The sequence below is a fragment of the Triticum urartu genome, chromosome 1A (genome assembly GCF_056163025.1).
Source record: "Triticum urartu cultivar PI428250 chromosome 1A, HENAU_Tu73, whole genome shotgun sequence".
Taxonomy (NCBI): domain Eukaryota; kingdom Viridiplantae; phylum Streptophyta; class Magnoliopsida; order Poales; family Poaceae; genus Triticum; species Triticum urartu.
Window position 1 is genome coordinate 253,263,354 of NC_141873.1, and position 10,638 is coordinate 253,273,991.

Here is a 10,638-nt window from a genome sequence, read left to right on the forward strand (position 1 = left end):
TGACAGAATGTATATTTTATAACCAAAAGATAATTCTATTTTATTTTTTCCATTTTTACATCAAGATTTGCTCCGCGTGGTTCTCTTATATCGCGTTAAAAAATAACGCACTGCTAGGCGCTGGCGCGCCGGCCGAAATTTTCAGCCGGTCAGCGCCCTAGCGTTGGATACAGACACACGTGACCGTCAGATCTAGAAAAAAAATCCCCTCCTCGCTCGCGTACAAAGCACAACTCCATGAACCGCCCAGGCCTCGCGCTAGCAGCTCGCCGAGCCGCTCGTCGGCGCGCTCGCCGGGGCCGCTCGTCAGCGCGCTCGCCGGGGCCGCTCTTGGGGATTGCATAACAGCCGCCAGTGGATCCCCTAGCGCGCGGTCACCGACAGATTGCAGCTCTAATCCCCTCCCCCGGTTAATTCCAGCTCACGATTCGCCATGGTTGCAGCATCCCCCTGATCTACGTCATTGCCTCCGGCTCGTCGGCTTGCATCTGTTGTCCTACAAAAAAACTGAAAACAAAACAAAATCCTTGAAGCAAAATATTACTAGGTTCCAGCAAGAAAAAGCTCAAGTTCCAACATAACAAATTCAGTTGCAAAAAATAGCTCCAATGATTAGTTGTAGCGAGAAAAATACCAGCTTCCAGCAAAAGAATAGATCGGTTCCAGCAAAAACAAATTCAGAGGAGAAGAGCTGCAGGGTCGATTGTAGCAAAAAATAAGTTAGTTCCAGCAAAATAATATGCCGGTTCCAGCAAAAAGAACACCTCGCAAACCAACCGAGGGCCGACAATGTCGCCAAAAATCATGCCTCTCTGCCGACGGTCACGAAACAAAAACATCTCAGCGATCCAGCAAAAAAAACTTACAGTTGTAGCAAAAGAAAAAAAAGGACGGTGCCAACAAAAACGACTGGTTCACCTCGCAGCTCCACCGGATCTGGTTGTAGCTCCGCCGGACAACGCTTCCAGCTTTTCTCATCCATGGTTGTAGCACCCCCTCGCCAGCATGTAGGAGCCTTGCAGCTCCGCTAGACCGTGGTTCCAGCTTTCTCCGACCACGGTTGCAGCTCTGCGGAACTGCGGTTGCAGCACCGCCGAGCCAATCCACGCCGGCGGCCACATAGCTTGCAGTTGCCGGCCGTGCCGCCACTCGTGCTCGTGATGCGCCGTCGTCCAGTGCCTTTGGACCACCACCCCCGCCATCTGCTCGCAGTGCGCGCCCTACCGTCGCCCAACAAAACATCACACCCGCCCCCTCCCCTCGCCATGGATAAGAGCTCGTCAGGAGGTACAAACGGCGGCGAGGTATTCGGGATCGGGATGAAACAGAAAGAAGGGGATTGAGGAAGAGAGAGAGGAGGAGGAAGAGATAAGGTGGGGATAGATCGTGTGTGGGTCCCACAATGGACATGGCTTCTTCTGTTTCTTCCCGTCACGAGCTGGTGTGGATGTGTTTCGTGGTTTCCCGAGCGAGCGAGGTGCGACCGGCCCAAGTTTCAGCCGGCGCACCGTTCCCAAACATTTACCTAAAAAATATTTGGGTTCTGTCGTCCGCTTATGCTTCGTCCAACCTTACATCCATTCTCCCCTCACTCTCCCGTTTTGATTCTTTTTGTCTCATCTCAAGTCTTTTTACATAAATTTTCCTGAAACTACCTTAACTGCATCCACCTATTATTAACTTACCAAACAAAAATATTTTTTCTTTCATAAGCCAATAAGTGCTTACCAAATAAAATAATATTTTTTACACAATCAGGTTAATATGGGCAGATAAACACAGGTTACAGTACTAGAAAAATTCTAATCCCGGTTGCAACGCATAGGCAATCATAGTGTTTCTAAAAAATCTTGGAAGTTCTTGATAAGTTATGAATGCTGGGGATGCAAATGCTCTGATAATGTTTAACAGGTAGCCACCACTTTTCATCACTTGGTATTAAAATGTAATGAAATGATAGGAATAAACAAATACACGACCAAAATGTGAGGAATAATATCAGCTCCGTGTCTGTTCAAGTTCAATTCTAGAATAATTCTGGGACAATATTGGAAGCGCAAAACCCTGTCTGTAATAAGAAAGACAATTATGCATGCCGGTTATCATCATCCGCACCCTCGTCGAAAACACCTGATGATCCTACATGAAAATCCAGCTGCTTTTGATACTTCTGCCGCCTACGTTCATCAAACTCCTCCCAGCCCTCCAGCTGCTCGTATAAAGTAAAATAACATTAGCACCATAAAATATCTATGTCAGAGCCAAGGCCAAACAGGCAATAAGGTAGAGGATTTAATCATATTTCGGTTAAAATGTAAGGAATAGCATCGATATAGAACAAATAGTGTACTTATCAACAAGGTGGTATAAACATGGAAACTATATTATGTGGAAGTGTCCCAGGGCGAACCCAGCTATAGAAAGCAGCAGTAAGAGAGATTGCAGAAACAAACAGAACTTGAATGATGAAACTATAATTTCCTATTCCAAATGTAAGTATGTAGGTCAAAAAAAAGTATGTATATAGCCATCTTAATTCCACTGGAGCGATGATGATAACAAACAAAACTACCTATGTGTGAAGGTTTCAACCTTTCTGTGAACTTATACCTGTCGAAGAATGTCATTTGTAATTCCGGTGCCATGGAGATCAAGTGTAGTAAGCCGCCAGCACTTCTTGAATAAAGTCGGCGGTAGGGAATTAAGACCATTGTTCCTTAGATGCAGAGTCTGTTGGAAGTAACTTCTTACAAACATTGAATAGTACGGTATGTTCTCTTCAGTATAAATGTCGCCAAGATTAAAAAGAAGAGGCGAGCAAATAGAGAATAGAAATGTGCAACACGGTTACACAAGAAACAAGAGACAAATGATTTTCTGTTTTCACCACAAGATAGCAAGTATTGACCAAATAAAACAAAACCAGTCGTCCATTCCATGCTCTAATTTAGTAAATATATCATGCAATATCACCAAAGCCTAAACATTTATGACTTTCTCGACTCTCAAGTAATTAAACAAGAGTTTAGTGAATGATTCTTTAAGAAACAAAGAGAGTTAACTCACATGCTCAGCCTACGTGAGATCAAAAACATCATGAAGGAATAATTCACATTAATAACGGTTGAATTTGTTGTGCTATTATGTTATGCACAAGAATAATTACTACATTCGCAGGTTAAGCATCTGCATTTTTAAAGTCATTACAATTGGACATTTAATGTCGTGACATTTAACTCAGATGTTGTGCACATATACATAGCTAGTGATTGCGAATGCATCTTCCCATGTAGGTATAGGCGGTTAGGCACATACCTTCAGATTGTGAAGGTTTCCGCAAGCCTTTGGTAGTTCGGCTAAAAGATTCGATGATAAGTCCACCTGATGAAGTCAAAACTTTGGTGAACAACTGCCAACTACAAAGCTCAAAAGAGTTCATGGGGCATTTGCTTCGAAGGATCACTGCATGCTAGGATAGGTGGCTGCTTCACTGGAGAAAGAGAGAAGAGAAAGCACACACCTCAAAGAGAGATTCACAGTCGCCTATAGAGGAAGGCAGCGAAGTTATCCTGTCAAGTGAAAATGATGTAGTGTGAAAGATCAGGATACCTTTCAATTTTCAGATCAAACAGTACCACCATAATTCCCATTGGATGCTACAAGTATAACACATGCCAACATTTAGGAACAATAGAATATTCATAGAACTGCCACTACGAAAGCTCATGTTTTTCCCCTTCATTCTAATCCTATAAACTACAACGAGAACAGCAGAAAATTAAGAATTTAGCATATAGATCGCCCCTCTTCCCAGTAACCTCATATTACTTCCCAAATTTAATATACAGCATCTATCTGTAGTAAGCAGGCATATACATAAGTAAAAAGTGTGAATACTGATGTACTACAATGAGAACAGCAGAAAATTAAGAATTTAGCATACATACAGATCGTCCCTCTTCCCAGTAACCTCATATTACTTCCCAAATTTAATATACAACATCTATTTAGTAGTAAGCAGGCATATACATAAGTAAAACATGTGAATACTGATGTTAGCATATCAAAACATCAGATAACATCACTGAGGGTACTGCAAGTCCAGTAAGTGGCAAGTTTAGCACACACTACCTATTATTATTTGCTATAAGAATCTCTAGCTGCTTCAGCAAACCTATTTCAACAGGTAGGCTGCCAAGCATGTTATTTGCAATGCGAAGTTCACGTAGAAAAGTCAATGTGCCCAAACTCGGAGGTAAAGTGACCAATCTGCAAGATAATGAAAAAGGTTATAAACCGAAGCATCTTGTGATCCTGAGTACCAAAGATGCATGTCAAAACATACAAAGATCAGGTTGTTTAGTCTTCCAGACAAAAGTCAATGCAATAGAGGTATTTTGTTCAAATGAGAACTATGAACCTTTCTATTGGCAGGTAAATTTGCACATACATCTCGAGAGTAGGAGCAAAGCCCAGTGTCAAATTCTTTAAATAGGTATTAACGAAGAGCCAGATCATGAACAAGAATGCAGTGGTTATTTCATAACCCAAACTAAAATAATTACTTTTAGTTGTCCCATTAATCACGAAAACTTATTAGATAGATACACAAACTGCACCAGATGATTATGAAACTACAGGATTCCATCACAGATGATCCGAGAAAAACCAAGCTACTGGATTATAAAATACATTCTCCCAATGTTATTTCAACTAATGCACTCTGCATGTTTCAGTTTTGTGTCAAACATTGGTTGCTCTCAGTCAATGGTCAGAGCTGGCGAGTCAAAAAGATATATATAAAATAGGAGCAACTTTTACAAGTGGGTGGTAGCAGCAAACATATACAAGATGGGGGAATGTAATAATTTTCAGGAGATTACAAATGACTCAAGATTGTTTGTGTCCACTTGCAGCATAACAAATATTCACAGTATGAATAACACAACAGGATTTGAAAATTCAGACCTACCGATTTTGGCTTAAAGATAAAACTGTTAATGTATCAACACATGATAGACCTTCCCAGCTGATGCCCCCATCAGATATGTCATTGGCGGTTAGCAACAATTTCTACACGATGAAATGACGATATTTTCAACTATACCTCCTTATAAAGAAATCCATCAATGAATTTATTTGGAAACAACAATTACATTTAATGATTTAAGGGCAGCAATTTTCTGTGGAATTGCTTCAATTGAGTTGTTACAGACATCTAGTACTCGTATGGAGGAGCCACAGTCCCAGACTTCCTCAGGCACTGCCTGCATCCCAAATTACAACCAACGAGAAAAATTAGGTATTCAAAACATAAAAGAAAATTTGTAATTCAGAAGGCAATAGGTAAAGGACGGGTCGTCGGTGTAACAATAGAATAAAAGCATTCCATGATGATTAAAAAAAGTCTTGCTTCATCACATGGTGTCTTGGAGAATGGAGATGAACCTGGTAATGTGACATTTGCACATATCCTACATAACAAAGTAGGTGATCCACACTAACATATTTATCTCAACATGCAAAAAGGCTCGAATGTTTTAATTATATTTATGCTATTTATATTCAAGAAATAGTTTACAATTATAAAATAATCATATGTACTTTCAGTTTAGTTCTTATATTATTAATCCAAATCAAAATATATTGCAAGCAATTCCAATAGCAACGCGCGGTAACTAGCACAATAGATGGTATAGACCTCAAGTCAGTCTACCAACATGAAAAGAACCTTATGTCAGGACTGCTTTCATTATTTCGTCTGGGCTCTACTCAACACAAAAAACAACTATTAACCGCTGATTGTATTAACGCACCATTAATTGACACGGGAACTTCCACTTTTTTCATAGAAAGGCAGTTACTGAAGTTTGATAAACGTCAAATCACAGCTATTATATGTTGCTTTGAATTTGCAAAGATACTGCAAACAAGTTGAATCAGATACCTTCAAACTGGAACCAGATAAAGCAATGACACCTGTTATTTTCCAACGCTCCGCTCGGCTTTTGCTGATAATCTCCGGTTTTAGTGTTTGATTATCCTTAACATTTGAGGTTCTTTTTGCACTTGGTGCAAGACCACTGCTATTCTTAGTGATGGGGCCTTCCTGTGGAAAGTAGTGCACATGTAAGTTGATTGTGACAAACTACTCCATAGATAACCTGTATGACATGCTTTTACAATTGACTCCTAATGAAATTTTAGCATTGCCATGTGGTGACATGGCAGGAACTATGACTTCGCAGAAATTTCCCCTAAACATCAGAAAACCCCAATGATTGAAAAGTGAGGGCATCAAACTGAAGAATGAATGAAAATAAAGCTCCTCATCCTACTAACGTTGAGCATAACAAAAAATTCCGGTCTGTATCGACTTTGGAGTAACCATAAAAGCACATGACTGAAATCGAACTTCTGCAGGTTCATTGCTAAAGATCTGAAGAAAATAACGGGAGAACGAACGAAAATAATCGAACAGATTAGAGAAGAAATCAAGGTGATTTACCCCCTGGTGAAGACCCTGTGAAGCGATGAGCATGACCTTGGATCCGTCCCCCACCTGCATCGAGCTCAGACTCGCGGCGTCGGCAAGAACTTTTCCTGGAATCGCAAGGAAAGTAAGAGAAACAGCAAAAGGGTTAACCCAAAGCAAATTCCCGTTCAGGCGGTAAGGGTTTGGGATTCGGTACCTTTGCAGATGAGTTTCTGGCCGCGGGGGAGAACGTTGGTTAGCGGCTGTAGGAGGAGCTTCAGCTCCGCGGTGGAGGCGGATGTCGGGAGTTCCACCGGAATGGTTCGGCCGGCGAACTTCACCTGGACGGTGATTGTGGGCGGCGAGCTCTCCATGGCTTGTTTCCCCGCTGCTCGATCGAGCGAACGCAACTTTTTTTTTGGATCAATCGAGCGAACACAACTGAACCACCCCTTTCCGCCTGCTCATCTCCAGCCGCGCCCTCCCATGCGTTTTCATGCGTCGACGCTCAAAAATCGGTCCAGTGATATATCAAAAGCTTGTTTTTTGTCGGCTTGGATTAAAATTGACGTCGATGGACCCAGACAAAACCCAGCACGCTGCGAGGCGCCCAGGGACGCGATTCGGCGCGAAAGCGGATGAGCCCGTTGAGTCAGCGACACGCCGCTTCGTCGCCCTCGTCTCGGTTCCCGCGAGAATCAATGCGAAGGCTGCCGCGCTGCCGCGCCGGTCAGCCTCCATTGATGGCTCATGTGCGGCGCAGTGAACGAGCCGCGACGCGCGTCCAGCCACGCGTCGTCCGACATGCAGCCCGACGCCGTCCAGCTACGACTATAAAAGGCGACCTCCCCGCCGGTGGACGCCACATCTCTTATTTTCCTCACTCTCCGGTGCAGAAAGCAGCACTCTCTCCCCTCTTCCCGCCGACAAGAAAAGATGGCTGAGAGGTACCCAGGCAACGGCGCGGCGGTGAACGGCTTCGGCCGCCGCCACCTCCAAGAGGCGGAGGCGCAGCTGCTGTACGAGGCGAAGTACCCGGCGCCCCTGGACATGCGGGTGCCGGAGACGTGGAGGCTGAGCGCCGGCGGCATCCCGGTGCCACCGGTGCCCGAAGGGGCAGCGCAGCGCGACGAGATCGCCCGCATTCGCACCTCCCTGACGAAGGAAAAGCGGAACGAGTCGCGCTACACCGCCGATAGTCACGCCCTCTGGACGATGTATTTTGAGCGCCGCTGCGAGGAGCAGATCGCCTCCACCAACGGCATCATCCCGCGGGGCCGCCACAACACCGACGGACGACGCGAGTGGTGGGGCGTTCCGGGCCGCACCCTCGAGGCCGTCCTCAACCACATCGAGAACGGCAACGTGCCGCGCCTCGAGTACCCGCAGCGGTCGTCCTTCTCTCGCCCCGTGGTAGCTCCCGGACGCCGTGGCGGATAGAGCCGGAGTCGTCCTCGTCGTCGGGCTCCGGCTCGCCGGCCACGCTCCGCCCCGTCAAACCCGAGCCGGAGGAGACGCCGCTCCGGCGCAGCACCCGCAGCGGCGCCCTCGTCATCAATGAGGCCGCCCGATCCCCCCCCGGATCCTACCGCCTGGTCTGGCCGAAGCCGGAGCCGGGGCTGCTCCCGATGAAGCCGGATCACGTCGAGATGGCGGCCCCCGACGACGAGTCCGCACTCAAGTGGGTGAAGGAGGACTACGTCCGGGAGCATGTACGCCACCAACGCCGGGCGTACGAGGAGCTCCAGGCCCGTCGTCGCGGGCGCAAGGAAGGCGGCGTCATCGTCTTCGACGGCGACGAGGAGGGCGAGGCCGGGCCGTCCAGTGCACCACCACGCCTCGGCGACCCGGGTCAGGGCTGCAGCAGGGACCGCGCCGGCCCAAGCCAGCCGCACGACGATGACAACGACGACGACTACACCCGCTTCTACAGGCTTCTCGGCATGTAGACGGCGACGGCGGTGGCGACTAGGCATAGTTTGCATGTGTTTTGTGTTTTTTGTATAAATTTCAATAAAGTTTCGCCGAGTTCGTGCAAAAAACGCCGAGTTTTCATATATTTTGTACGGATGTCGCCGAACCTGGGGCGACCTGTGGGCCGATGACTGTGAGCTATGTGACGCCCCAAGACCGATGCGCCAGGTGTCTTTCAGTTATTCGCTGACGTTGCTATGTCATTTGCTTGCATGTTGCATTTCATCATGTCACCTCTTGCATCGCATCATGTCTTCATGCCATCATATCAGTAATCTTATAACTTTATAAATGAACTGTATGGATCTTCGATCCATTTAAATTGAGGGAACTCACATGATTATTTCTCTATATAACATATCCTCCCAATATGTTAGGGAGCTATAATAAATATTCTAACACACTTGCAATATTCCCCATGTCTTTTCTAGTTCAAGCTTGACTTGAAAACCTTGCCAAAAAATTTCTCTTCCGTTTTGCCAAGGTTCCTTCAAAAATCCGAACATTTTTTAGGCCTTCCAAACGCCCCTTACTTTTGAACCCATTTGAAATAATTCGAATGAGTTTGAATCCAAACTTCACTCACATGCGTTTTTCCTTTTTTCGTGGGTCAAGCTCAATTTTGTGAGTCCAGGAAAAATAATCCTTGTGCCATCATCAATTTTCTTCTCTCCTTTTTTTTCTTTCTTTCCTCTATTTCCTTTCTTTCTTCTTTCTTTCTTCTATTAATGAGCAGAAATATAGGGGAGAGAGAGCCCAGCCAGGCCGCTGGCCACTTGGGCCTCCCACCAGGCCCATCCTTCCCCCGCAGCTGGCCCACTCCCTCCCGAACCCTAGGCCGACCGCTCCCTTGCCCGACATCTCCCTCTCGATCCCTCCCTCGCACCTCGCGCCACCAGGAGGCAGAGCGTTGCTTCCATCGATCTCCTCATCTCTCTCCTTCCCTCGTCCTCCTCCCGACCACGTCATGACTGCGGATCCGCATGTCCCTCGCCCTCCTGCTTCTCAGCCGGTCTCCTTCCTCCATGGTGCCTCCTCACCGCCCGAGCCTGCAGCCATGTGCTTCCCTCCGCGGGCGGGCTTGAGCAGGAGCTCCCCGAGCCGGTGCTCGTCGGTCACCTCCACACGCCCTCCGTCGTCCGCTTCCGGCGCCTCCGACCCTCCTCTGCATCGTCTCCCCATCACCATGGCCCGACGCCCGAGCGCCTCTTGCCGCGAGCTCCACCAGGACCACGTCGCCGCCCCGCCTCCAAGTTCGCTGTCGCCAAGCGCCGCCTTGGCCATGCCCGACGCCGCCAGCAGGGCCCCGTTCCCGTCTCCGGTGCCTCAAGACCCATACCCGAGCCCTCTGCTCGAGCAGGAGCTTCGCCTCCTTGCTTTGCGCCAAGGCCAACGCCGTCCACTTCGCCTTCGTCTCCTGCTGCCGGCGCACCGCCGGACCTCCGCCTCGCCTCGTTCTTCATGCTGCCTGTCGGCCCTCCGTTTCTTCCTCGCGGTGAACACATTCAGCCATGGATGTTTTGAGTCGTTTGTCTCATGCACACGTCGTGTTTTCCTCCAAATCCACCGAAGTCCACCATGCAAAAATAACCAAGCACCCATGGACGCAAGTACCAACCGCCGCATTCCGTTTCATATTTGTCAAGGCCGAGAGGATGCCAAGTACCACGACGTCGATGCCCCTCAAGTTCGACTACATGTAACAGCAAGTACCACTACGACCGGAGACCTTGAACCTGTCAAGTACCCCTACACACGAATATGCCAAGGTGGACTACGCTCGATGATGTGACAAGTTCCTCCACCGATGACTCGAATGGCTACAAAACGTGAACCACTACCGTCGACCCTCGAAGACCCCGTGGGCGTCAAGTTCCGTGTCGTTGACCCCGAACCTCTATGAAAACATGCACGACTACTTCCGTGGCCGAAGACCCGTGTACAACTACCGCCGCCGAAGGCCGTTGAGTGAACGTCTACCCACATCATGTATTTGACCAAGTTCGATGACGACCTCTGAAAAACTCGGATTCGCCAAGTTCTACTACCGTCGCCCTCGGAAACCTTGGATTCGTCAAGTACCTCTCCGAAAACGAACGTGAACCACTACTTCCCTCGAAGACCCGTGAACGACTACTTCCACTACTAACTCGTTCCGCCCGAAACGCATGCTTCGAAGGTATAACCCC

The 10,638-nt window shown here is 47.5% G+C and overlaps 1 protein-coding gene across 1 annotated transcript; it reads right to left on the reverse strand.

The window, feature by feature from the left end:
- Nucleotides 1-1,898: 1,898 nt before the first annotated feature.
- Nucleotides 1,899-6,980, reverse strand: LOC125556210 (LRR/ubiquitin-like domain protein). The gene is made up of 10 exons (XM_048718992.2): nucleotides 6,693-6,980; nucleotides 6,509-6,603; nucleotides 5,948-6,109; nucleotides 5,157-5,267; nucleotides 4,973-5,073; nucleotides 4,132-4,269; nucleotides 3,521-3,569; nucleotides 3,316-3,381; nucleotides 2,611-2,730; nucleotides 1,899-2,209 (listed from the first exon to the last, which is right to left on the reverse strand). The coding sequence occupies exons 1-10, from the start codon at nucleotides 6,847-6,849 to the stop codon at nucleotides 2,087-2,089; spliced, it is 1,122 nt and encodes a 373-aa protein (XP_048574949.2). The 5' UTR covers nucleotides 6,850-6,980; the 3' UTR covers nucleotides 1,899-2,086.
- Nucleotides 6,981-10,638: the final 3,658 nt, after the last annotated feature.

Excerpts from the sequence above, each read along its gene's own strand:
- LOC125556210 (XM_048718992.2), bottom strand. The coding sequence starts at position 6,849 with ATGGAGAGCTCGCCGCCCACAATCACCGTCCAGGTGAAGTTCGCCGGC. Across the intron at positions 6,110-6,508 it reads CACAGGGTCTTCACCAGGGG|GAAGGCCCCATCACTAAGAA; the intron begins GTAAATCACCTT and ends TACTTTCCACAG. Across the intron at positions 3,382-3,520 it reads ACTGTGAATCTCTCTTTGAG|GTGGACTTATCATCGAATCT; the intron begins GTGTGTGCTTTC and ends TGACTTCATCAG.